This window comes from Phyllostomus hastatus, unplaced genomic scaffold (genome assembly GCF_019186645.2).
Source record: "Phyllostomus hastatus isolate PE091 unplaced genomic scaffold, TTU_PhHast_1.1 phas_scaffold_216, whole genome shotgun sequence".
Lineage (NCBI taxonomy): Eukaryota > Metazoa > Chordata > Mammalia > Chiroptera > Phyllostomidae > Phyllostomus > Phyllostomus hastatus.
Genome location: NW_025334018.1, coordinates 13445638 through 13472883, shown reverse-complemented (window position 1 = coordinate 13472883; position 27246 = coordinate 13445638). Strand labels below are relative to the sequence as shown.

The 27246-nt window shown below is 49.8% G+C and overlaps 2 protein-coding genes across 6 annotated transcripts in view; one reads left to right on the top strand and one right to left on the bottom strand.

Moving 5' to 3' along the window:
• MAGI3 (membrane associated guanylate kinase, WW and PDZ domain containing 3) overlaps positions 1–4543 on the top strand; it is a 177589-nt gene extending 173046 nt beyond the window's left edge. For 2 of the 3 annotated variants that reach the window (XM_045816463.1, XM_045816462.1), the window contains exons 20-21: positions 110–248; positions 1648–4543. In XM_045816463.1, the coding sequence (XP_045672419.1) occupies positions 110–248; positions 1648–2687 (1179 nt within the window). In that variant the 3' untranslated portion in view covers positions 2688–4543. Of the gene's footprint in view, positions 1–109; positions 249–964; positions 1056–1647 lie in introns of all 3 variants that reach the window. The other variant, XM_045816464.1, reaches the window with a different exon arrangement.
• Positions 4544–13244: 8701 nt separating this feature from the next.
• The window catches only part of PHTF1 (putative homeodomain transcription factor 1), a 44640-nt gene continuing 30638 nt past the window's right edge, over positions 13245–27246 (bottom strand). For all 3 annotated transcript variants that reach the window (XM_045816638.1, XM_045816640.1, XM_045816641.1), the window contains 12 exons: positions 25900–26056; positions 24877–25053; positions 24678–24767; positions 23114–23335; positions 20549–20677; positions 19451–19723; positions 18565–18696; positions 17973–18059; positions 15890–16045; positions 14832–14927; positions 14272–14397; positions 13245–13753 (listed from right to left, as the gene is read on the bottom strand). In XM_045816638.1, coding sequence (XP_045672594.1) covers positions 13733–13753; positions 14272–14397; positions 14832–14927; positions 15890–16045; positions 17973–18059; positions 18565–18696; positions 19451–19723; positions 20549–20677; positions 23114–23335; positions 24678–24767; positions 24877–25053; positions 25900–26056 — 1666 coding nt within the window. In that variant the 3' untranslated portion in view covers positions 13245–13732. The remainder of the gene's footprint in view (positions 13754–14271; positions 14398–14831; positions 14928–15889; positions 16046–17972; positions 18060–18564; positions 18697–19450; positions 19724–20548; positions 20678–23113; positions 23336–24677; positions 24768–24876; positions 25054–25899; positions 26057–27246) is intronic.

Below are 27246 nucleotides of genomic sequence, written 5' to 3'. Positions count from 1 at the left end.
ACACATCAAAGAGGCTCTCGGCAACAGTGGGCAGCTCTAGGTTGACAAAAGCAAAACCTGACGGCAGACACGTGGTCCCACACTGTTCCCGTGAATGTGCCCTATCTAGGTGGGCGACCAGATTGTGGAAATCAACGGAGAACCCACCCAAGGCATCACACACACCCGCGCAATCGAGCTCATTCAGGCCGGTGGGAATAAAGTTCTTCTTCTTCTGAGGCCAGGAACTGGCTTGATACCCGACCACGGTGAGTAGCCCACCTGCAGCTACAAAGTGAAGAGACGGTTAGGGAGGGGTCAGCAGCAGGGGAGGAGCTACGTCTTTGGAGGGGATGTTTTTCCAGCTATGTCAAAGGTGAACACCAGAGCTATCTAAAGCTAGTTACATAGCACAGTTTTTATTAGCTAAAAATAATATAACAGAATGCATTGCTGTAGGCAGGACTTTTGCTGGAATGGAGTATGTCGAGCTAATTTCAGTAGAAAAACCCAGGTGGTTTCATAGAGAAATGTGCCTGTAAAAAACAAGGATGTTAGAGGCAAATGAATTAAATGCATGAGAAACATTTGAAATCTCATTTTTTCATACAGTAAGGTATGCTTCTCTTAGCGAGTCGAGTAAGAACGCCAGGCCTTTGTGAGTGCTCGTGCAAAACGGCGCTACAGTCCCTGTCCGCACTCCCGTACTGACCTTGCACTTGACCTTGCTTGGTTTCACTGTTTTTGAACTGTCCCAGGATTGAAGATCACTATTTTTAAACTGAGTGCACTAGTCTAGAGACAAGGTGTCACACCACTCAGTACTGGTCCCCTCTGGTTCCGTCCCCTTCCAGCCTGTAATTCTCTGACTGCATTCCCTGCCACCACCTGCTTGTGAATCACCCGACCCCGGCGATGCCTTTGCTGTAACTGCGCTGTGGTTTTTTTTTTACATAGTCCTAGGCTTTTTCTCTTCCTCCTTCAGGTCTGGCTCCTTCCGGTCTGTGCTCCTACGTGAAACCTGAGCAGCACTAAGGCTTTCAGGGCTTTTCTTGGTCTTTCCTTAAAAAGACTTGGTAAATCTGCATGTCTTGTAATCACTTCCTTCTCTTTTTTCTTTTTAATTAAAAATGATGCTATTAAATACATCTAACTCTATCTCCTGCACTTTTCCGTTTCCTTTTGACGTTAAATTTGACCACTTAAAGCAAGAAAATTACTTACAAATGCCCATGAACCTCATTCTGGTCAACAGAAGTTGGTCTCCTTTACGAGTGATTTTGGCATGTCCTTAAGCTACGTGCCCTGATAAGACCTAAATTAGTAAGCTTCTTGGACCAGGTAATTTGGTCTCATTTTAAGTTTTACTGGGCTTTACTACTTACAAAGAATTTACACACCATCTATTACTAATTGTACATAAGTAATTAGAAAAAATGAGTACTGTTACTTCATGTGTATATAAACCACCTCTCCTTTGCATACAAATATAGCTGTCTGTATGCATCTGCCTTTATAGAGTGACACCCAAACATACATAAACTATAAGATACTCATACTGTTGAAGCAATCAGTACAATTAAAATAGCTGTCAAAGCTTGAAACTTCTCGCTCCTTGCTCACAATTCTAAAGCTTAACAATGCTCCACTCAAATCCCTTCTCCTTAGGTCACTGGGATATCACTCAACCCTCATCTTCAAACGTGATTTACGACGAACAGCCACCGTTTCCCCCCCCTTCTCACTCTGCGTCCGTGTGTGAGGAGCCGCCCCGCGTGCCAGGAACCGAGGAAGCCTCCGCCAGAGCGCGGGTGTGTGAAAAGGCGGAAGAATTCAAGGACGTGGGGCCTGAAAAGAAGGGCACTTTAAACCAGTCTGAGATGAAGCGCCAGCCTCTTCTGCAGAAAGATGGGAGTAAAAGGGATGCCCCCGGCAGCCACGGGCACAGTGACAAGAAGCATCTCTTACAAGTAGAAAACGGTGTTGCCCAAAGAGGCAGGTCCGCTAGTCCCAAAAAGTCAGCCGGTCGCTACACAGAGGAACATTTAGAAAAGACTCCAGGCCCTCCCAAAAACGACCCCAAAAGGAGACCCCGAGAGCGCTCGCCCAGCCCTAGGAAAGGGGAGGCGAAGAGCTGCCCGGGCAGCGCTGCGGCGGGCTCCGGCCAGGGTCGCGCCAGCAGGGGCCGGGGACGCTCCTCCAGCCCAAAGAAGCAGCCGAGAGCGGAAGGGTGGCAGGACCAGCAGGACCAGCCCAACGCTGAAGCCGCAGCCCCCGAGGTGGAGGGCCGACGGGCCCCGGGGGGCGGGGCTCGTGGGGGTGCCCAGCAGACAGCGGACGGGAGGGGACGGCCGGGTGTCGGCAGGAAAGACACAAAGCAGAGGCCGCGGTCCCCGGAGGAGAAGAGCAAGCGAATGGATGAGAGGTCCCCGGCGAGTAACTTCGTGAGCAGAGGAGCACCCGAAAGTGAAAAGGGAAAGAGGGCCCCCTTAGGAGAGACGAGCAGAGAGCGAGCGGCCCCGAACGCACTCGAAGCCGACCAGGGAGAAGGCGAGGTGGCCGACAGGAGCCGGGAGCGTGGCGGCGGCGGGGCGCAGCCCGAGCGGGGCTCTCCGGCCAGGAAGCCGCCCATCACCCCGGGGCCCTGGAAGGTGCCCAGCGCCGGCAGGGCCTCGGGCGTGACTGGGGTGGTGGAGAAACGGCAGTGATTCTCAGTAGAAAACGAAGGAAAACAGGTCGTGACCTCTCCTTACAAAAAAGAAAAAGCGACGTTTCCCCCCAGAAATTCGGAAATACATTTTGATTATCAAGTTCCCGAGGCTGCAGGCAGGGCCTTCAGGTTCGCAGAGCAGCCCCGGTCCCCAGCCAGCTGCCCTCCGTCACCCTCACCCGACACGCCCAGCCCGTCCTCCGGGTGTCGGGACAAATGAAGGACGTCGATGTGAACAGTGTGGTCACAAAGGACTCTAGCTGTGCCAAGGCACCTGCTGCATCATGTCTGTTACCCTCCCCACTCAGCTGTTTCCACGGTAACGAGAAAATGACGCTGGGCTTGGAAGTCGACCTTCTCAGTAGCATGTTGCATGTTTACGGAGAGAACTACTTGAGTCCCCGCAGGAGGAGAGGAACTCACCCTTGGGGGGGCGGGGTCCCTTCCCGCAGCTCCAGGCGAAGTCCCGTTTAAAGCCGCCACACCCCAGACCTCTCCACTGCAGAGAAAAACAGGTAGTCAAATATTGACAGTTCCGGTCTTGTATTTTAACTCAGCTGGGCAAGGTATTTCAAATAACTGTTACAGAGCTTACTTACAATTGAGTGTTGGAAAAGGAGGAAGTATAATTTGTTAAGCAATTAAGTTCACCTCCTGCCGGGTGACCCAGCCCCGATGTCCTCAGAGCAGCTCATGTGGAAATAGTGCGTGTTGCTATTTGAAGAAAAACTACCAAATTCCTATTTCTGGCTATTTTGGTTGTACCTGCTAAGTCATTCGTTGTTAATACATGTTTTAAGAGCCAAAATATTATGCGGACTGTGTGAGGGACTTAACTTGTGTGACCGGTTTCACAGTCTACCGCCCGGCCGCTCTGGTCGCAGGCGGACGGGCCCGGAGGGGACGCAGACCCTGCAGGTGAGGCCAGGCATGGGGACGGGCAGCACTGGCCAGATCTTCGTTTTCTAGCTACGTTAACTTTCTTTGTTAAAAACAAGAAAGGACACCCCTGGAGTGTGACTGCAGTTTAAGAGGCTGCGACTACACATAAAATACACTTTAATGAACACATCAGCGACAAAGGGTGGTTTTGGACAAGGTACGGGGAGAAGGAAGCGGTCCCCAGGCCGCTCCTGGTCCGTGGTGGTCCGCCAGCGGTGGGGCGTGGCCAGAGTCCCCCAGTGCTTTCTCAAAGTCACCTGGAAGGTGGAGACGGTGTTCCACTCCGCAAAACAGACCCAGGTTTTTCAGTCTCCTGAGGCAGCATTCAGCAGCATCTAGAAATCCAGGAACTCTCGGAGTGAAACCAGTTTAGGGAGCACTGGACCACACTTGTTCTGTCGCCCTGGTTCCACCCTGCTCCTGGGCCGCGTGCCGGGGCCCTTCCTCGCGGAGTCTGACCGTGAAACTCGCTGGCAGGAGCCCGGGTCAGCCCCTGTAGGTAGAGACGAGCCGCCCCGTCCTGTGCTCCCCCACCTGTAACTACTTGAATAGAGCAAAGTTAGAAGGCTTGGTAAATGCTAGGAGTTTATTACCACAGAAGTGATTTATTTCCCCTATAGACCACAATTAGTGATAAAAATCCTATTTTTATTGTTAACTGTGACGCAACTTGGCTGTCATATGTTGTCGGTCTGATGTGGCTCTTTCCTTTCCAAGTCCCCTGTCACTGTCTTGACTGAATACTGACTGAGCAACGCGGCCTTGGAACGCTGAGCAGACATGGATGTCCTGGTTGTAAATGTTTGTACATTGTACAGCACCTTTATATACACACTCGAGTTCTGATTAGAGAGAGAGATCTGTAAATTGCTCGTTATTTTTTATATAGATATTAAAGAAACAAAAACCAAACCAGTTCATGGCCTGCATTTCTTTCCTAGTTAAGCTCTCTCCTTCTGGAGCTGGTCCTCTGAGGATGGGGGCCCCCACGCAGAGGGTCCCTCCCAGTGACCAGTGACAGCCCTGCAGTCAAGACGACTCTCACGATGGTCACCTCACCTGCAGAGCCATCCTCTCATCCGTGGATGTTTAACTCAAACCGATTTCCAGCTTAATGTTATATAATACAGACTGTATACCTTTCATTGTAAAGAAAGTAGCTTTGCATAAGAATTCACTGCCCTCCCCCCACCCTTCCTTCCACTGCCAGGGAACCGCAGCTCTGAAGCGAGACAGACATTGTGCACGGGCGCGGTGCACGCCGAGGCACCGCGAGGCCACAGGGCTCTGCTACGTCGTGTTCAAGCCATTCTACTCACTGCAGCTTACACTTCATTTCAGAACAAAGTGTTCTGACTTGATTCCATTGAATTCTTGGTATGAATTTGCCTAAAACCTATTTTAAGACAGAGTTCATTTCCTACTTTCAGGGTATTAAATTAAGTCCTCCCGTTGCGTGAACTCAGCGCTAAGAGGAAAACCCCAGCCTCGGAGTGGAGACCTGTCACAGCGGAGGCCGCAGAAAGTGGCAGCGAACAGTTTCGTGAGGTCCGGACACTCTCCGCACTGACCGCAGAGGCTCAGAGGGCCTGGGGCGCTGTCCCGCCGTCCCACTGGGGAGAGCGGACTGGGCTCCCGTGACGCTGCCTTCTAACCGAGTCACGTCAAATGCTGTGGATCACGCAGCCTTTGAACAGAGTCAGCTATTTTGTTAGTCCTGGACGCAGAAAAGCACTAGGCTTTCTATTTTTTCATGAGACTATCTTGGTTATTTCTCAATAGTACGATATTCTCATGCAGAACAAGCCAGGTGCTTCTAAACCTGTGGACACCTGAGTTTCGCGTTTAATGGGCCCGATATTCAAAGAGAGCGGGGCTTAAGAAGCCAGCTCTCAAGCTGTGTGACAGTCCGACTAACGACTGCACGAAGACGTGCCTCAGGGGCCACGCGGCCCGCAGTGTGTCCCGACTGCGCTCCAAGGCCTGCGAGCTGTGTGCTGCTCCACGGGAAGGGGTGCATTTACTCAGGCGGCGCTCTGCCGGTCCTGCTGTGGAGGGTCATCAGCAACGCAGTGGCTTGTTTCCGGCACGCCGTAATTCCTGCATGAAATCTGTCATCTCTGCCGCAGTGAGCTGCGTCGGTTTTCCATGTTGCTGCGCAAGCATGAAGCCTTGGGACGTGTGAGAAGGGAACAGAGGCTTATGGGGAATGAATTCCACCTGCCGGAGAACGCCGAACCGTTCTCGCACATGCTGAGATACCAGGCACAGCCACGTGCTGCACTTCAGCCCAATCCGGAGAGTCCTGGGGGTGTTATTCCACAATGCCACCCTCAAAATCAAGAACTGTTAACACACAAATCAAGAGGCCTGTTCTGTCCTTAACAAACAGCCACTCCTTACCTTGAGTAATACCTGGTCTGCCGTGGGAGGACCAGGACGCGCTGCAGGGAAGGTCTGGAAGAATTGCTCGTCAGTGGGATGCAAGCCCCATTACTCCAGACGGGCGCCAATAGCAACTGCAAAGGAAAAGCATCACTTTAAATTACTAAACTAGCCAAAACGTGTACAGAGGGGATTATAAATTTAATAAGTTTTCTTGATAATCCCAGATCGTACATTATGTAAGAAAGTGAAACCATTTGGTCCATTATGAGCAGGTAGATCTGAAAAATTTCACAAGTGAATTTCTTCCATTTGAAAGGTTATTTGTACAGCGCTTGGGTCCACTTACCTCCAAATGCAATTAACCAAAAATAAAAGCATAGACCCGTCAGCTTATACTGTGTTTGACATACTGGTATTGAGAATTTTTCTCCATGTCTCTGAAAGTCAAGAAAACCATGCCCCAACTAGACAAGTATCGTGGTTACTCGACTTTTCAGAGTGTTCCCATTGCACATGGGCCGTAATGTGCACGTTCGGGAAGTCTGAGGTTACCCCTGCGCGGTGATTTTAGGGTGGGTAACTTTCCCTGACACAGCAAGTTAGAAAATGAAGTGAACAGGTATTATTCTGACCCTTCTGCGGTTACCACTATTCCAGTTAAATGTACGAATAGCCCGTTCTACTTCTTTTACATTTCGGTTCAGTAGCTCAGTCACAGGTAAACACTCTCGAGGTATATTATATCTCACTCCTTTTGGGGGATCAATACAAGACCCCAAATTCCTAGAATCATACAGATACAAATGAAGCCCTGAAGACAGGAGAATCGGTTAAACTCTTCCATCCTAGCAGAAAAAAATTGCACAAAAGTCTATTTTCACTTACTCTAGATTCATATCAAGCACCTACACAGGGTCAGGTACTTACCTTCCTGCATTCTGAGGACTTCGGTGTGAACAGCAGCAGAAGTCCTTGCCTCACGGGGCTGACCTTCTAGTGGGGACGGACAGAAACAGCCGACAATGAACGAGGCGGACAGGCTGGGACAGGTGCCGTGGCGTGCACGCCCTGTGTAAGCGGAAACAGGACATGGTGTGAACAGCCTGACCCTCGGCCATCAGAGAAGGCCCCGCTGAGGAGCCGACAGCTGAAAAGCCAGCCAGGGGAGCGCCTAGAAAACCATGTTCAAGGACTAACTCGGTGCAGCAGCGGGACCGAGGGAGGCCGGCGCGGTGGGAAGGTCTTGGGAGGGTGACGCTGGAAGGGGAGGCAGGCTGGCTCACGAACGGCCTCGACGGCCACCACAAGGAAAGCCAGGAAGGGTTTCAGCAGGAACAGCATCATGGGAGTGTCCTCGTTGTTCAGCTCATTCACGTGGCTGTGGAGAACCGATGGGGAGGCAACACTGGGAAGGGCACAGGGGGCCAGGACCCCAGCCCAGGGGTGGGCGAAGAGGCTGCCCCCAGGAGCCGTGGAACGCAGAATGACGACGTGGTGGTGGTGGCAGGTCTGGAGGAAGGAGAGGCACCGAGAGTAAACCCTAAGCCTTTGGCCTGAACAACTGGGTGAACTTGGTTCCGTTTCCCGAGGCGAGAAAAACATATTCTTCCACCTTAAACAACCCCACCACCTGAGAGGGGTTTTGGATGCTGCACAACAGGCAGGACAGGAAAGTGGGATAAATGGGGCCCTGTGCCTCCCCCAGCTTCCTGCTGTGACGCAGTTCCCAGGCTGTGGGGCAGGAAGGGGGAACCCAAAGCAAACCTCCTGGTTTTGCTAGGTTGGAGACCAGGGTCAGGAATTCGTGGGCCAGGTCAGCTGCAATCTGCAGGGCTGAGCACCAGAGGGAGCTGCAGAGCCAGATCCAAAACTGTGCGGGGGTGGGGGGTGGGGGGGGGCTTGTCTTTCAAGTCTTAGTGAGCACTGGGCAGCATGAGGGCCTACCCAAGGACACGGAAAGAACCACCAGAAAGGAGCAGGCACCTCTGCCTGTTCTTGATGCGGGAGCGGTTTATGGCCCCACTGTTGATTTGGAAAAACTCATAACAAACAAGACAGCAGGCAGCACACTTACTTGGGAGGACACCACTTCCGCAGTGAAGACAAGCAGCCCCAGGCTAAAGGCTGCTCCGACAAAGCTTGAAAGACTTGAAATGATCAAAGGGTTTCCAAGTAACTGCATTCCAAAACAGCACACGTGCGCACACACACACACAACCCAAGACCAACAAGGTAAAACTCACGTGCAACAGCAAGTCACCAGGCATGCAGAGGAGGAGGGAAATAAGACCCAACATGGGGGTGGAGGGAAGTCCGTGAAAACCAGCCCCAAGAACGGTAACGCTGAGGACGTCAGCATGATGGCAGAGCGAGAACAACTCCCACTTCTCCCCTTCAGTTCACAACAGCAGCTCAACGAAGGGGCCCCTGCTCATCGCACGAACGTGCCTGGAAGACCCACGCACACATCAGAACGCCCGGATTGTAAGAGGGGCTAAAGCAGTGGTCCCCTGGAGGAAAACAGTTCCCTTCCCCTTCCCCATCCCCGGAGGCCCCAGTAGAGGTGGCTAGGAAGATTCAAACAGCAAAGCCATACCAACAGCCCTTGCTGGTGGGGAGCAGACCCACAAAACTTGCCCCCCCTCGTCCCGCCCACCCTGGCAGAACCAGCTGGAGGCAGTAGCGACACCTCCAAAGCTCCAGCAGGGCCAGTGACCATCAGTGAAGAGGAGGTGGCGCGCTGGGAGTTGGCAAAACTGGTTCTCCAGCACCTGCCACGAACCCCCACCATGGTGGCAGTGCCCCATAACCCAGGGGTGTGAGTCACAGAAGGGACACCCACCGTCCCAGGGTGGACAACGCGGCACTCTCCTTTACCGAAGTGATGCTGCTCCGTCCACCGCGACCCTGGAGACGCAGAGCCTGCAGGGAGGGGAGAGACCTGCGCGGCAACACCAGGAGAGCAGCCTACCTACCAGCCTGCTGAGAGCAACGCAGTGTCTACACGAGAAAGCAGCTCGCCGCCTCAAATGCACAGAAATAATCCATGAAACACCATTAATGCCCAGGGTACCAGGCAGCACAGAAAGAAAATGAAAGGTCTCCAGGGGCCAAATTCAATGCCAGTGACTTAATGACAGAGATTCCAGATTGCAGCCGTGAAGAAGCTCGGTGAGAGACGAGAGCTCAGGAGAGCAGAGCAGTGAGCTCAGGAAGAGAATCTGTGAACCAAGGGCGTACTTTACCAAAGAGACTGGAATTCCAAACCGGAGCTAGGCGAGTTGCAGAGCTGGAAAACTCAATGAATGACCTGAGGGATGCAGCAGAGCGCACAGGAAAAGATCAGACCAGCCAGGAGACGGAATTAGCACGTGCAAGGCCGGCAGCCTAGAACGGACCCAGGAGGACGGGAGAGGAGAGTTTTTAAACAAGGGAAGAACTCCACGAGAACTACCTAACGCCATCAGAAAGAGCCACGTCAGGGTGGCGGGTGCACCAGAAGGAGGAGAGGGGGAGGGGACAGAGTCCACTCAGAGACATAATGGACAAGAGCTGCCCAACCCTCTGGAAAGCACTGGAGTTTGGAACAGAGACGGCCAGCAGAACACACAATCATACAGACGCAAAAATCCTCCTCCAGAGACATTGTATCAAAACCATCAAGACTGCCGCCTACAACAGAAGCCCCATTAGCTTACCATCCGATTTTCCTAACTGCAGACACAGTACAAGACGAGAGAGTGGAAGGGAATATTCAAAGCGCTGAGAGGGAGGAACCGTCAAGCCGAGGACAACATGTCCAGCAAAGCCGGCCCTTAGTTGGGACGGAGAAGTACAGGCTTCCCCAGAGCAGGAGGGGAAGGAACTGAGCACACAGGCCTGCGTGGCCGGAGCCCACGAAAGGAGCCTCTCCCCCGGAACCAGAAGCACAGGCTGACCGAGACGCCCGACAGAAACGGGGCTGCGTGTCCGCTTCGGGACGGGGCGCCACACGGTGACAGCGGAGCTTCCGTGGGGCGAGGGCATCAAAAATCAGTGTGACTATGGCAACTTGGTAGTGAGTCACAACACGGAAAGAGAATCTGTGACGACAACGTCGCAAAGGGGCGGCGGAGCAGGACTGCGCAGGCGCAGGTGGATGAAGAGCAGCCAGCAGCCGCCGCAGAGGAGAGGGCTGTTGCTTCCGTGAGCCGCGGGCCACGCGCCCATTTTTTAAAAAGTTTTACCGGAACACACATGCAGGTGACAGCTGTGTTAATGTCCCTGTTTACGATCTCCATTACAAATGTACTGTGTTAAACAAGGCAGAGAAAAGAAATCGCATGTTAAGGACATGAAAGATATAAAAAATAACCGAACTTCTGTAGGGGAAAACGCATTGGGTAGGATTAACGGCAAATGAGTGCAGAAAACAGGTTAGTGAACGGGAGGGGGGCGGGGCACAGAATAGAAACCATCCAAAATCAAAGGCAGAGGAAGACACTGGGAAAGCGTGTAGAGCGTCGGTGAGCTGCGGGCGGCCCGGTATCCGTGTGACACTTTACATGAGCCCCAGAAGGTGATAGGTGAATGCAGGGAAGTTTTTTTTAGAGACAAAACTGGTCCAATCTGAGAAAACGATAAACTCGGATCCGGTAAGCACCACACACCTCCAGCACGCGCGCGCACACACACACACACACAAAACCACAGCAGCACGCATTGCAAACTGCACGGATTCACTGATAAAAACCTCAGGAGCAGCCGGACATGCTGAGCCCAGACTCGAGGAGGACAGCAGCCTCCTGCTCGGAAACCACGCGGTCCAGAAAGCAGCGCATCGTCGTCTGTAAAGTGAGCACTTTATACTCAGCAGAAATATGTTCCAAATGTATCAAAAACCTCTCTCAACAGGGAGAGCCTGCACACCTTGCTAAACAGACTTTGGATTTTTTATCGTCAAAGTCACAGTTAGCCGTTAATGAATTCGAGATGAGGAGACTGTTCAGAAAAGGCACATCAGCTTTTTGAGGACCGACTGGGCTTGGGGGGGCTAGGGTTCCATGCAGATGTCAGTGCAGAGAGCTGCTTTCACAACCAGGGGTGCTGACAAATGGGGGGTGGGGGAGTGGGGGCTCGGAAGGGCTGACTGCTTAGGAAAGCATCCAGGAGACGGTTCCTCGGGTCTTGGTGACTACGAGTCAGGGTGAAGGACAGGGAGTCGGGGGTCACTCCCAGTCTCTGGCAGGGGCAACTCCGCCTGCCCACCCCCAGGGTGGGGCGAAGGTGCGCCGACAGTCCTGAGTACGTGAAAGTGTACTCTGCGTTATTGATTATTCATTGCTGTACTATTTTCCCTATGAACAGCTCCTCTTCCCTCACCCTGTATAATTTTAGCCACCTGAAAAATAATTTAAAACAATTATACACTATCAAAATTGTAACAGAAACAACACACAAGAGTATATACCATTTTAAATACCATTTTAAATACTCCATTTAAACTAGAGAAGCCACAATCTCAGCAGAAATCGCAACTTAAAAATAGAACAGCATGTTTTGCAGGAGGACAGAGGCTCCGGTCCTCGTCCGAACCCTGCACGGGGCGCACCCGTGGGTCTGAGAGCATCGCCCCTGCTCCTGCTGGCAGCGGCCGATGTCTCCGAGCCGCCTGCTGAGACAGGGCAGTGCCCGTGCAGAATGGCGCCTTCCAAAGGCTAAGTCACTGGCATGGGGTTTTACCTTTAAAAACATACATGAAATAAGACAGGCGATGAAAGAAATACATGATCTCACCTGTAAGTAGAACTTAGTCAACAAAACAAGCAAGCAAGCAAAATAAAACCAGAAACTCTAAAATAAAGAGCAAACTGACAGTAACCAGAGGGGAGGGCTGAGGAGGGTAATGGAGGAAAGTAGGGGAAGGGCCATCAAGGAACATGTGTCAAGGACACATGGACAAAGCCAAAGGGGAAAGGTCTGAGGGTGGGAAGCAGGGACAGGGGGCGGGGCACAGTGAGGTGAAAATGGAGACCACTGTAGTTGAACAATGATAAAAAATATATATATATAAATAAATGAGACTCAGGCCGTAGTTAGCATGGCTGGGTGTTTCTGGTAATCCACTTCTAGTTCAGCAGTCTTGCTTCCTATGGTTCCGTCTTCATGGTTAGGAATCTGTCAGTGAAAGATGTTTAAAGCGTTTTAAACAACAGTAACAAACGTTTGCTGCGGGCTTTCTAAGTGCTAAGAACCTAACACGACAACCTCCTCTGACAACCCTGTTAGGTGGTTCCTAGCCCCATTTAGCAAACAGGGACTGAGATACAAGAAGGCTAAGCAACTCGCCCCAGGTTATGAAGCTAGTAAGCAGAACCAACGGTGTGAGCCCAGAAGTGTCTAACCTCCACCCTGGTCTCTTGAGAAATTCATCTTTAAACCTCAGAGCCCCTCCTGCGTACTGGGACGTGGGGGACCCGGGTTGTGCCTGAGCACAGGCAGACCTCGGAGACACCGCGGGCCCGGCGCCAGGCCGCCACGGCGAAGCCAGCCGTGATCTTCCTGCCGGCGAGGGTCTTGCCTCTGATTTGTTAAGAAAGCGACATCTGTGAAGTGCAATAAAGCAAAGTACGATAAAACGAGGTATGCCTGTATATACTTTTATACATAATAACTATTTCTAACATTTAAAAATTCACAAAATCTTATTAAAATGTTCAGGTTTTCAATTTGCCTCAATAGATGCCCCAACACAGGTAACTCAATGACTAAGAATTCTATGTAGACCACCCCAGTTTTCACTGACACACATACATGCCTGCGTGTGTGACACGGTAACAGGAGGTGCTGGTGAGAGGAGCTAAGTCCTACTGAAAGGCACAGTGCGGCTCAGCACAGACACGGTGGGCCTGGAGACCACACCAAGGGCTGGGTCCCTGAAGCTGCACCGCGGATAAGGCGTCTGAGCTTCCCCTCCTGCTGGCACTGGAAGCAGCTCCGACGGCCTGGTCCGCGCGGAAACCACACCGTGGGTGGGCACGGCGAGCTCAAGGATATTTAATTTTCTCACGCTGAGTGACATGGCCATTCATACACGTGCCTCCTTCACCAACATCTGCACAGTTACCAAATTAGCCTCCAGTTTATTACCTAATTAAAAATTTACCCAGAGTCTAACAGAAACTCAGCTTAAAAGGTTTTTTTTTCAGTGACAAAAAGAAAAAGCCTAGAAACTAACGTTCTCCAATAAAGTTTTTATTTGAGTTCAACTTAAAATAGCTTAAGTTCGATCTCTCTGCTGGAGAAACGACACCGCCAGTCCCACACACCGTCACAGAAGAGGACTGAATTTGCGCATTTCCAATAAGGCAGGTTTGCTTCACGCTCTGGGCTTCTGCGTCGTACCCAAAAGGCCGTCTCCAGTAAGTGTACCTGTCACAGCACCGAAATGTCCAGAAAGAATTTCCTAACTTAGAACAGCGTCCCTGTGTCACCGTAACACAGTCTCCAGTCTCCTGACCATTCACATTGTTGGAAACCCGGGGAAGCAGCCTGCAGGCCCTCCGAACGGCCGGTCCCCAGGAAAACCCCATCCGCGAGCTCAGCAGAGGGCGGCCCCCTGCCGGGGAGCCAGGAGCCGGTCACAGGGGTCTCCCGGTACTCCGGCAGCCAGCTCCCTCCTCGTGGCTGAGCGCTGACACAGCAAAGGGGGTGGGTCCAGATGCACGGCTCCACTTAGGACTTGATTTTCCACAGCTGAGAGAAGAAAATCACCAGAATGAGTTAGCCTGACACAACAGGTGGGGTCTGTGAGTGCGCTTACAGGACCGTGAACCGAGCACCCTTTAACGAGAGGGGACGCTCTGGCCACAGCCACCATAAGACGCGCAGAGGAAAAGCGTGGGATTCTCAGGGCCCAGAGTGACAGACCGCAGTTCGTGGGTTTGGGCTTTTCATTCATTCCGACCCTGGACACGTCCCCAGGTCAGAGGAGACCCTCACTCAGCCCACCCTATTAATCTGACATGAGATTCGAACTTGATTTTTTCCTGCAACTCAAGAGCACAGAATACTGCACTGTTGTAAAAGGAGACGACCTGGGCTGAGAAGCCTGTGGACCACCAGTCCAAATGCCTTTCTTTACTTCGAGAGTTATTTCCACGCCAGACGCGCACACACACACACACACACACACAGTGAAGAACGAAGGTAATCATTCTACATGGTAGTTTTCAACACGAAGGCTGATGCCACAGAGCGGCGGCCACACTTACGCGTATATTAAACCCTAGAAGGTCACTGATGACGCCCGAGACAGCAGAAAGGATAACTACTCGGGTGATGTTGTAGATCAAGGGGTTCATTGTCAGCCCATAGAGTCGGAACGGTGTGTCCAGCTCCTAGGAAAACAGGGAAGAAGTAAGTTGAGATGCGTGGTTTCTCAGCACCAGGGACTCTGGGCCGTTAACCTGAAGTCTCGGGGGAGGGGACTGCGCGTGGCCGTGCCTTTCCTCCACGCTCACCGGCTGCCTTCAGGAGGGCTGCGGGTGGAGCTCACCCACTTTCCCGTTAGCTGAGTTTTCCAAAGTGCATTCAAGCAATATGTTGTGATTTTTTTAATCACGTAATTAAAGAAATGGGACAGGCATCAAGTATCGCCCGAAGCTGGGTGACCAATGGGAAATTTTTCCTTATGGAGTCATGAACCCAAACCTATGAAGGTAACACTTGGAACCCACTCAGCCTAGCGCCTGTGTGTCACTAGGGTCCTTCCAAGAAGCAAAGCATCGCCTTAGTTTCAGTGGCAGTAAGAGTGTCACAGAGTGTTACTTACTTTCAACAATTTGGTGGACAGTTTTAATACATTGTTTACTAGAGTAAGCTGTTCTTTCTTATTTGGCTTTTTTTCCATCTTAAGGTATAAATTAATCTAAGGGAAGGAATAGAGATTAAGATAAATGTCATAGAAAAAATATATATATACACACTGCATTAAATCTGACCGATTTCAAGAGTCACATTTTCGAGAAAAGTGAATTCTGAAATTCCGGCAGCTACTTCTATGGATCACACGTCACAGCCCAGCCCCCACCCCAATCAGTCCCATTTGGCAAAGACAGTCCATTTGGTGAAGAAAAGAAATGATACAGCAATTTAAATATCAAAACTATGAAAGTTTTCATATTAGTTATAACAATTAACATGTAAACTCCTTGAGTTCAAAAACAGTATCTTATCCATCTTGGTGTCCCTCAAATAATCTAATATCTTCATTGAAGATTTATGGAATAGGAGAAGATCGCTGCTTTTGAAAAGTACTAACTCTTTATTTTTTCCCTTCTAGGAAGAATTCTCCACTATAATTCTAAGGCAAAAAATAAAGAATAATGTCAAATGCTTTTATTTAAAACTTATGGATAAACAAATTTTTTAAATGTTATACTACTCTGTATTTATAAGAAACATTTCTCAATCTTAACAGCCACTCACATACTAAAGAGCAAGTGTTTTCCAAACACTGGATGCATCTGACGGCTGATACAGGAGAAATTCAAGGGGCTTGTTAAATATACTTAAATGAAAAGTATACTTGTCATGTAATACTTAATGTAGAATGAGAGTAACAGTATGCTCCATTCCCATCAATAAGAAAATGTTTATAGTAGACACAGTATTTCCAATCCATTGAATCACAATTCTAACGATCCTGACAGTAGGTGGGAAGGTACTGTGCTCGTTTTACAAGAAGGAGACAATTCCAGAGCAACGAGGTGACTTGTAAGTCATACAGCTAGAAAGCAACAGACCCGCAACTCAACCCCGAACCTTCTGCCCGAATCTTATTACACCATCTGTAACCACGGGGCGAAACTGGCGAGGCTGTGGCAATACCTGTTCCGTAAGCAATATTGAAACATTGCTGTATTTCTTATTGGTTTCAGACCCCAGTGAGGCCAGGCGTAGTAAGAAAAGTAGTAAAGCTGTTTCCCAGATCAAAAACTCCCAATTATAAGCATCATTCAGGAATGTTTTATGTCCTTGGAGAACCTATACAAAGGACCAAAAAGAAGCGAAGTTTTTCACTTGTCTTAAAATTTATAATTACTCCTTTATGCCAACTATTTAAAAACATGGACAAGATAGCAATATTTTAATACTGAAAAGCAGAAGAGTTTACACTCATAAGGTATTACCTATTTAATCAGTCATTATAGCTCTACATTTACTAGTTTTCCTTGGCATGAAAGCGTCCTGAAGCAACAAAGGAGAAAAAAACAACCCAGTAAGTAAAAGACAACCAATGCCCTTCTAGCCTCTCTAACCACCGTGTGCCCCTTGCAACTACATGGAGACCACTTTCCAAAGCACTGAATTTGCTCGTAACCAGAGAGCTCCCAGGAACGCACAGCCCAGCCCACTGGGACACCGGGAAACCCTGGGAGCAGGCTCTCACTCTGTGCCAGCATCTGTGGGGCGGCCGCAGCAGCAGTGGCTACCAGCTAGCAAGTGTTATGGGTCAAGTTTTCTGGTAAGAGTTTTTTTTTAATTTTTTTGCTATTTATTCAAAAGCAAAGAAATTTACTCATGTAAGTCCAAGGTAAAATGGAGTTTATCGAAAAATATACAGAGAATGCTCACAGAGACCAAATGTAGGCCTTCTGAAAAACAGGAAGTCACCAAGCAGCTGTCCTGTCCCCAGGGCCACTTGGGCTCCCATCCCACTCCTCTCAGCTGACTCCCCTTCCTTCCGGGACCGCTGTTCATGCCCCGCCCTCCGCCCCTGACTTGTCCCAGGCCTGCTCTGTCCCAGCAGTCTGCTGCCCCAGCGGTCCCTACTGCCCTTTCTTCTCCCAAGTCCACCACTGATATCTCAGATTTTCAGTTCTAATTTCCAAAAGAGGGAATATGTTTAGCTTAGTCGGGGCCAGGTGTTCACCTCTATCAGTCAGTAATAACTAGCGCAGGGAAGTAACAACCAGCAGCAACCTAGGCCCATCTCCTCAGCAGGAGATAGTTTCCCGTGTGGCAACAGATAACCAATACAGAAACCACGGCCAAACTGCTGTGAAGCCAAATAAAAACTCTTAAAACCAGCCAGAGAAAAAGAACATTACTTTTAAAAGAGCTGCCATAAGAATAACAACTGACTTCTCAAGACAAACTATGGAAATCAGGAGGTAATAGAACCCTACACGTGCTGAGAGTAAGTGGCAGCCTAGACATCTATACCTGGTGACAAGAGCCTTCAAACATGAAAGTGACAAAAGACATTTTCAAACAAAAACGGAAAGAACTCACCACCAGCAGATTCTTAAGTAGAAAGGAAAATAACTCAGAAAAACAGAAATACAAGAACTAATGAAAAGCAACGGAAGAGTAAATATGTAGATACATATAAATAAATAACTGATTCTAAAGCACATTAGTAAGTACATCGAGGGGTGTAAGAACTACATAAAATTTGAACGAAGAACACTAACAACACGAAGTGCTGACGGGAGATTGAATAAAACCGACCACATGCTGGACAACAAAGCCAGCCTCCACAAATATCCAAAGAACCAGAAACATTCAGAGCACGTTCTCTGACCGCAGTAGAATTCAGTTAAACTCCGTAAACGGGAAAGTACAAGACAAGCCCGTGACTTCCTGTAATCAAGAAAGCACAGACCTGCCAAGAAGAGGGGGGTGGGGAGGGGGAAGAGATGACACAGGGGCTGGTCAAAAGCTCGCAGGAAGGGTCTCCCACAGGCCCAGACCTGCCACCATGAGGGTGTGAGGCTTCACCACCACTCAGAAATTGCCGGCTAACATGAGAGTGACCTCGGAGTCAAAGGGCTGCCAGATCGCCTTTATTCTCATTACAAAAGTCAGGAAAATTAACAGGCATTCGAAAGAGCCAAAGACAGGCAGACCCATTAAAAACGTGCGAACTTGAGTGCAGGGAGCTGGTCCAAACGGACACGAGGGTTACCTGGGCACAGCAGATGAAGGCGATGGAGAGGGTCAGCAAGAAGACCGAGGACACCACAACATCCACGGAGCGCTGCGGGCCCCGTCTCTGCGGAGGGAGACGCGCGGTGCGCGGGTTAGGGTGCGTGAGGGGCGGCACGGGCCTCACACCACCGACGCTCTGACTCCCACCAAACTTTTCTTGTTTTTTTCCTTTTGTTTTTCTACATTAGTATTACACAGTTACACAAAGTTTCTGACATAGGGTTTTAACATCAATTTTAATTAAGCACTGCAATCCGCACTGTTCCCAGTTAAGAACATGACTGATTCACTGACATATTTTCAGCTGGAATGTTTCCCCAAAATGTCAGGAAAAGATGTAATATTCAATTTACCGCCCTGCTCTAAGAATCTGAATTTTCTTTTCCCTTTCTAAGCTCTAATTACTTGACCTCCCCCAGCCTGCAGATATATCATTTCCAACCTGGGGCACAGCAAGTCCGCCGGCCACAGAGACGGCCCGCCCACCGCCCCCTGCCATCAGGGACGCCAGGGGGCGTGTTTTCTGCACGTTCTCGCACGTATTCTATTGTTAATCAGACAAAACTCACCTTTAGGAAGGAACGCAGTGATAACCATATTTTAATGTTCTCTACTTTTTTAAGTCTGAAATGAGGTATTTCATATTTTCTAGCTTTCCTGGCAGAAGTAATATGGCTGAAGAGTTTTGCAAATAAAAATCTCTAGAGAAGGTTAGAAAAAAAAATCACAAAGTGAAATGTACACATGTGTCTCTGTGTGTTTATATATTTGTAAAAAATATTCCCAGCATATAAACATTGTTAAAGGGATGAAATTCTAATCAGTGTCACCAAGACAGTGAAAACCTTGTTGACAGCTCACTACCCTGGGGCTCCCACACTGCACGACACAGTGACCCACTTCTTCACAGCGTGCCACGCTCCTGACACGCTCAAAGAGTAGTCTTTGGAGACCTTGGTGAATCCCCGACTTCAAGAACAGATGTTTGTACAGAAATCTGGTTTACTCCCAAATTGCACTGCCATTCAAAACCCTATTTTTTGCATGTATCCCCCAATAGATGAGGTCCTCAATCCCAAAATCATACCAAATTGCAATCATTTTAATTCTCGCTTCGCCCTTTCTCACAGAATGGTTCCACCCTGAGACTCACTACACGTGCCGGACTAGAAAGCAGCGAAGGCACACTGAGCGCAGCACCAGGCGGCCAGCCAGACTCACTCCCCGGCTGAGCCACGCACTCTGAGCACGGGCTCCGCACAACCTCAGGTGCTAGGAAGTCAGTGTGAATAGTCCGCAGCACAGACGTTACACTCACAACACACACTCAGTTTCCCCTCCTCCATCCTTCATGGCACACGGCCACTTTTAGGGAAAGCACAAATCACGAGCACAAAAATAATTCAGTGAAGTAGATAAAAAAGCAGAGGTGATAAACTTTAATTTTCTACTGACCTGTTTATATGTCCTCTCTGCCACACACATCATGAAAAAAAACATCCACGTGAGACACAATCGTTCAAAGAAATTAATTATAGACAAAATAATAACAGGGGTAACCGGTGGCGCCCCACAAAAGAGAGTCAAGATCTCCTCAGTTGAGATGGACTTCAGCTGGTCAAGGCTCTTCTCACGGAAAAGTCGATGCAAAAACGGAAAAAATGCTAGCGCAATGGTGACGACATTTCCCAGCATTTGATACCCTACTCCTTGCTGATACGCATTAACCTGGGAATTCGAAATGTCCGTCATTATTGCACAGTTGAATGGAGTTATGTAGCATCTTTACCAAATTCTACTTAGGTAATTAAAAACTAAATCTTTAAATCTAAAAGTACAAATAAAAATGAGGTACAGCCCTGGCTAGTGTGGCTCATTGGATTGAGTGCTGGCCTATGAACCAAAGGGTCACCAGTTCAATTCCCAGTTAGGGCACATGCCTGGGTTTTGGGCCAGATCCCCAGCAGGGGGCGCATGAGAGGCAACCACACATTGATGTTTCTCTCCCTTTCTTCCTCCTCCCCCTCTCTAAAAGTAAATAAAATCTTTTTAAAAAGAACAGATTCATGATTTTTAGATCTTATTAAAAGTTAGGCTTTCAAGAGATAAGGAGTATTTTTAGAGTGTACCTGAACTGATCATGCTCATAGAAACCTTTGTAATAATAACAAAATACTACCACCTAAAGACTGACTATTAAATTAAAAATAAAGCCCTGGCCAGTGTGGCTCAGTTGGTCAGAGTGTTGTCCCACAAACCAACAGGCTGCAGGTTCGACCCAGGTCGGGGTGTGTGCCTAAGCTGCGGGTTCAGTCCCTGGTTGGGACGCGTGAAAGAAGCAATCAATCGATGTTTCTCCCTCAGACTGATGTTTCATTCCCTCACTTTCTCCCTCCCTTCCCCTCACTCTGAAATTGATAAAATAAAAAAAAAATTTAACTAAAAACACAAATTTGTTTCAAAAGCAGAGTCAGTGTATTAGGTTCTACGAAACTGCTGCTGGTCCCTGCCCAGATTTTTCGAAAAGCCAGAAACCACACCGCTAGGCCTCACCCTGCTCATGATGACACCGCTGATCTCCAGCACGGACATGTCCGTCTTCTTGCACTCGTTCCCTTCCCAGATTATCGCACTGACTCGGTCGGAGGCGGGGCTCGAGTTCTGAAGCCAGAATATGTGGTTCTGGGAAGAAAAACGACACTGTTTCTACCCACTGCTGTCTTTCCTCCATTAGATTCCCCCTCCTCCAGCCCCCAGGCCCTCTGCCCACGTTCAGCCTCATCCTTGTTCTCTCCCTCGCAAAGCTCATCACGCCAATTACCCCCTCGGTGATGCTGATTTCTGGTTCCGTTTTCCTGACTAAGCCATTTCCCTACCCGGAGAGAAGCTACATGTCTCCTACAGTGACAGCATTCCGTCATCTCCGAGGCTGCTTCCCTCTCTCTCTACACGTGCGGAGGGGGTACAAGGCTGGTGCGTTCATCGATGTTAAGGGGGAGAGTATTTCCAGAGGGACACGGCTCGACGGGGGCAGGAGGAAGTTACTCAGGAGAGGCGCTGGACAGGCCTTCGCTACCACGCGTCTGACTGGGGAGGCGAGCCCACCTCTGTTCTAACCAGGGCCAGAAGAGCACAGAAAGCTCATGGGGAGAAAGTGTCGGTGAAACAGCCCCCACTCTCCTCTGCATTTCATGTCTTCTGCTTCAAGGAGCAAGTCGCTCAAGCCCCATCCCACCAGCATGGTCCTCTCTGATCGCCACAAGCCTCACTGTGCCCTCCTCTGAAATTAAAATCCTTATGGTCTGTCGGACCCATCAACACCTAAATTACATGCTGCGTTTTCATGTCCTCCAAGAATTTCCCATATAGTAAGCTTACACCAACTGGACTCTAACTTTCTAACAAAGTATCGTGTATACCCTTTCCACCACAATGCTTAGCACAATGCTGATGAGCATTCACTGATTTGGCTGTTGAGCTGGCAAAAGCATTTATTAAGCACCTACTATGTAACAGGTAGCATGGATTCAGTGGTGAACGAGACAGATGTGGTGCTGGACAGGAAGGAGCTTACGCCCGAGGAGCAGGGCAGGAATGGTCAGAGATGAGACCGTCTCCAGACAAGTAAAGGGAAAGGGGCAAATAACCCAGAAGAAAACCAAAGCGAGGGGGCGGCACCGGGTCTGAAGCATCACTCGGGCAGCAGGGCAGAAGGGCAAGGAAGGGGGCAAGCCGAGGAAAGCCGCTGTGGTGGCGGGGGGGGGGGGGGCGCTGTGCAGCGAGGACACCAGAGTTCAGGCTCCGGTGACATGCCGCAGAACCAAGAGGAAGCAATGACCGGGGAGAAGCGTGGTGAAGGGGCCAGGCCACGAGGACCCCCTGGTTTCTGGCTGGGTGGCTGGTGGCGGCATTCAGAAATACGGGGACGAAAAGAACAGGTCGGGTGTGGGGCTGGGACACGAGGAATTCCATCTGAGATGGCGGGTTTCTCTTGTCTGGTTATTCTCACGTATGCCTTATACACTGTAAACCCCAAAGGTGCGAAGGTCAAGGTCATCGTGCCATGTGTAACTGTGGAGGACTAAAGTAATTCAGATGAATCCTCAGATGCATGTAAAGAATATTTAGTTTCAAACTTTGGTAACAAAATTGGAGAAAGAAGCTTAAAACTGTAATGAGAAAATGGATGCTATTTCTGATTAGTTTAAAAAAATTGTATGCATTTAATAAAGCAGGATTTTTTAAATAAAAATATTCGAGAATCTAGAAAACTCAATAATTAAACAAATACATACCCATCACCCACTACCTGAAAGTCACCGTGGAACTATTTAGCCTGAAGAACAAAACACTAAGAAGCAGGACCAGTGTCAGACATCGGGAAGGCCGACGTGAGAACACTACTTAGTCCTCCATCCGCCCAGCAGGGAAACCACCTACGGAGGGAATCCCTCCCTCCGGCTCCAGCAGTGCTGGCGCCGAGAGTTCTCTGATCATCTGGTGGGGACATAAATAGTGATGCTAACGTCTACAGGGCACTTACCCTTTGCCAGGCATTGTGCTAATAAGCATTTTATATTAGTCTCAGTAGATGAGACAACATTCTGAAGAAGCAGAGACCATCATGACCACAGGACGAAGGGTAAAAAAAAAAAAATCCTACGGGTGCAGAATGATTCCTACATCAGCCAGAATGGTGAAACATCTCGTAAGGAATCTCCAATTCCAGCCTATCCAATTTTATGATGTTCATACAAAACCTGAAGTTAAAAGCTTCAACTGGTTTATACATTAGAGAAGCAAGCAGTGCCACTTCCTAGGAATTCATACACAATAACATGATGTCCCTAAAACAGAACTTAAGGTTGATGCTCCAAACAACCCCACTCATTTAAGAGAAAAATTATTACGAAGAAAAATGTGGGTTAGGGCAACTCTGGAGTACTTCCCCACCAGCTCTAATCCCAGCAGCTGTGCTCGATCTCCTCTTCTCTAAAGGAGGGGCGATAACGGCGCCTGTCTAGTGGGGCCATCACACCGTTAAATGAGAAACACAGAGCCTGGCCCAGGGCAAGCTCACAGCACGCGTCAGCTACTATTCCCACCGCCTCTACAGACCTGCTGGAAAACATCCTCTTTGGGGTCGTGTTTGGCCCCTGAGTGCAGGGTGCTCGCGTGGGCCCCCTCACTGTCGCTGGTGGCTGACGACCTGCACTCAGGGCCGTGCAGCAGGTCGTCCCACAGCATGTCCTCGGTCTCCGAGTCGTGGCGGGTGCTTTCTGAGTCTCTCCTTGACATGTTCAGGGTCCGAGAGCAACCGCTCACACCAGATCGAGAGCCCTTTAAAAAACAACAAAGAGCGTTTTCTCATTCACTTTTGTTAGAAACAGTCCTCTACCTGAAATGAATCAATTATCCACGGCGATGGCTGGCAGGCTTTCACAAGTCGGTCGCCGCGTATTCGTCTGTTCGCAAGGCCACACAGAACAAGGATACGTGTTAGTATTCAAATGTTAAACCCTGCAGACTCCAACCAGCAGGACTTTAAAGCGACTCCCTCGGGACCACACTTCGTAAGCTATACAGGTGTCTGACCACAGTGCTGTGCACCGGAACTGATCCAGTGTTGAAGGTCAACTGTAACTGAAATTTTCAGAAAGTTTTTCTAGAGTCACGGGAAGAATGTGCCAGCAAGTATACACATGACAGGCAGGCAGGCAGAGATAAATCGACAAAAGGGCTTGCTCGGAGAAGTCACTGCCAGCGCAGGCACCCTGGAGGGAGCACGCCCCGCCCCGCTCCGTAAGCCCACATGGAGGACCGCCCCTGGACGCAGGGGCAGAGCCCCCGCACTGTCCAGTTTCCCCTGTTCTGGACACCGTGAGCGGGGAGGTAGGGCTCCTCACAGGCAGAGGCCCAGGTGAACAGGGCTGACCGGGCAGAGAAGTGGGGGCCCACGCAGCTCTCCTGCACCGCAGACGTGAACGTGGAAGCTCCCCCATGCCCCTGACCGCCTCGCCAGTCAAAACAAAAACCACACCGCCGCCATCCACTCCTCCCCCTCGGCATCAGAACATCCGCTGGTAAAATACGCCCGTTAGCGTTCGTCATGGGGTTTTCCGCTCTCGTCTCTCAGGTGTCCCTTCCCCAAAATCTGTCCCCATCAGATGTAAACTCCATTATTTCGAGTGAATATTAAGCAAGCTTCTCATGATTTAAGGACTGAGTAACCTCTTTCTGAGCATTACCCATGATACTTTTAAGATTAGGTCACAATGTTGGGTAGGTAAAGGGGGCCAAATATATGGTGAGGGACGATAATCTGACTCTGGGTGGTGGGCACACAACGCAACACACAGATCACGCATCATAAAATGCACACTTGAAACCTACACAATCTCATTAACCGGTGTCACCCCAGTGGTTTTACTGTAAAAAATAAGGTAAAATTCAAAATAATAATAATGAACAAAAGTGGCGAGGTCAGATGAAAGAGTTCCTTCCCTTTCCATGATGTCTGCGAGCATCATGCAGACCCGGGCTGATGGGTGGGCAGAGAGTGGAGGCAGGAGCGGGGCAGCGAGTGCGAGCACTGCGCAGGGACGGCTGGTTAGAGAGGACGGGGCGGAGCTACCGCACCTGAGACCACGCCTGGAGCAGCGACCTCTCCAGGCCTCATTACCTGGCTGAAGGCTGCGGACTCAAACTCCGATTCGGCCAGACTGTCCGAGTCCCGCACCACGTGACACCACTTGGGCGTGCTCTTCATGACCTGCCAAAATCAAGCCAGTGAACAACAGCGAAACGTGTTCAACAGTGTGGAACGACGCGACGACCCGGAAGCTGATGCCCAGATTCTGACAAACCGAACCGGAAGTCACCTGAGAGTTTAGGTGCCGGGGAAGCACTGACTTCCTGTTCTTGACCTCGCCGCCACCGTTGTCGCTGGAGGCCCCTTCCACGCTCCGGCGCAGGATCATCATCTGCGTCCGGGCCTCGCCGTCCTCCTCGCTCGACAGGTCATCCGACACCCCGTTGCCCACCCGCCTGAAAGCCCCCTGCGGAGAGAACAGCAATGCCATGCAGGGAGGGGATGGCCCCAAATACTCCGGTAGGCGACCCACACGTAAACGAAAAAGCGTGTAAAAACTCAGAAGCAGTAAAACGCAACTAAACCAAACCAAACCAACCTATACCAGTGTTTGATCTCAGTAAAGAAAAACGCTGCACTTGAGACAAAACAGCCCAGAAACGAGGCCGTGCTACGGAGCGGTGAGCAGCACAGGCGCGAGTCAAACTCTGCGTCTGAATCACGAGCCAGGTCAGCGTCTTCTGGGGCTCAGTTTCCTCGTCTGAAAAGCGACACTAACAAAAGCACCCGTGTCACAGACGTGTTGAAGAAATGAAATGAGTTACTACATGTAAAGACTTAGAATAGTGTCCATGTGCACTGACTCAAAAATACTATTTTTGTAATTATGTAATGCCAGTTTAACAAGAAAAAAAAATTCAAGATGATAAAGGAGAAATGCACTTCGTTTTAGACACAGAGCAGAACACCTGTCCCTGGACCTAGAAAACAGTGTCCCAAACCCCACCTCTCTGGACCAGACAAGGCGGGCGGCGGCCTGTCCCAAACCCTGCTGCTGCGGCGGGCTCAGCGGCAGGGGCCGGGACCAGGGCCCCAGAAACGGCTAGCCCTAGAAACCGAAGGATCAGCCTCAGTCTTCACAGGACCACTCTCCCGTCACGCCCTGCTGGTGTACACGTCCCTTCCTCGTTGAGACAAATCAGACAAGCCATTAGCATCTACTTCCCATCTCCAGCAGGGTCTGAGAATGGGGAAGTTTTACACGGGAAAAGAGAGATTCCAATGTACTTCTTTGTACCCATGGAAACCTTACCCTACGGCACTTCTCTCCATCGGAAAGCTTGGCTTTCTCCGCCGTTGGCCACGTTTTAATCTCCGGTCGACACTGCCTCTTCCTAATGATGGGACGCAGGGCACTCGTGTCACTGTTGGTTTCAGTCCCTTTGTTGCATATTTTTACTCTTTTACCCCTGTTTTTAAAAAGAAGAAGAAAAACACTGACTTGTATTCTGAGATTTACATTTTCTGTGAAATCATTTTTTTCCTGAGGAGCACAATATACGGAGGGAACACCCCCTCAAAACAGGAATTTATTAAAAAATTATGTATTTATTCTAGTATGTTTAAACTTCAGTCACCTTCAAAGTACTCTCCACCTGACGTAATACACCTTTGGAGACGGTTTCCCACTGTTCAGGTTTTGAATGCATCAATGTTGAGGTCTTTCAGTGCTTCTGCTGTTTTTTGTTTCGCCTCTTCTGCTTGGGCAAAACATTTCCCTTTGAGGACTTTTTTCATCCAGGGAAACAAAACAAAAGTCGCTCGGGGCAAGATTGTGTGAATAGGGAGGGTGGGGTACAAGGGTCATGCCATTTTTTATCAAAAACTGCTAAACACTCAGGATAGTGCGTGCAGGTGCACTTATAAATCACCCACCATGAAATGGGCAAATGCATTGACAGAGTCTTCAGAGAAAAAAAAAATTCACTGAAGCCAAACACAGCCTTTCACAACAACGCCAGCTGGTGCACTGATGCAGATGGGCTCTCAGAACACCCACCTAGTGGGGGAAGCCTGCACTACAGGGGACCCACCCTCTAGGAGATAATTCTGGGTATTTTTAAGCCCCCTCATATTACTCTGAAAATCAAAAAAATTCAGAAATCACACTGTTTTGATTTCTTGCTTGCTAACGCTATAAAAAGGAAGAAAAAAGTCATCTCTGGTCTCCAAAGACTCAGGTCAGTTCACTGGAAGGAAGCCTGTGCTTTCCAGGTCTGCAGGGCAGCAGGTGCAGTCTCCTCCACGCCCCACCCCACACAACGCCAGCCCCTGCCTCGCTTCGCCTGTTTGTGGCACCTCGTGGAACGTCCTCCCCTCTCCCGTCCCTCAAAGCCTGACAACTGTCGGCTCCTGCGTGGCCCCTGCCCATGACCGCGCTGCGGAACAATCACCGCGCCTGCCGGACCTCGGGCCCCCAGTCCGCACGCAGTCTTCGCCGTGCTGTCACGTCGCGGGGACTGCAGCTCCCCCGCTCCCTCCTAGTTGGACTTAGTGCCCAGCACCACACTCAGGGCAAGGAACTCACACACATCAACTAAGGAGTGGAAACGTATCTTTGGAAAAAAGTGTGACTGTACTTCATCTTCAAAAAAGTAAC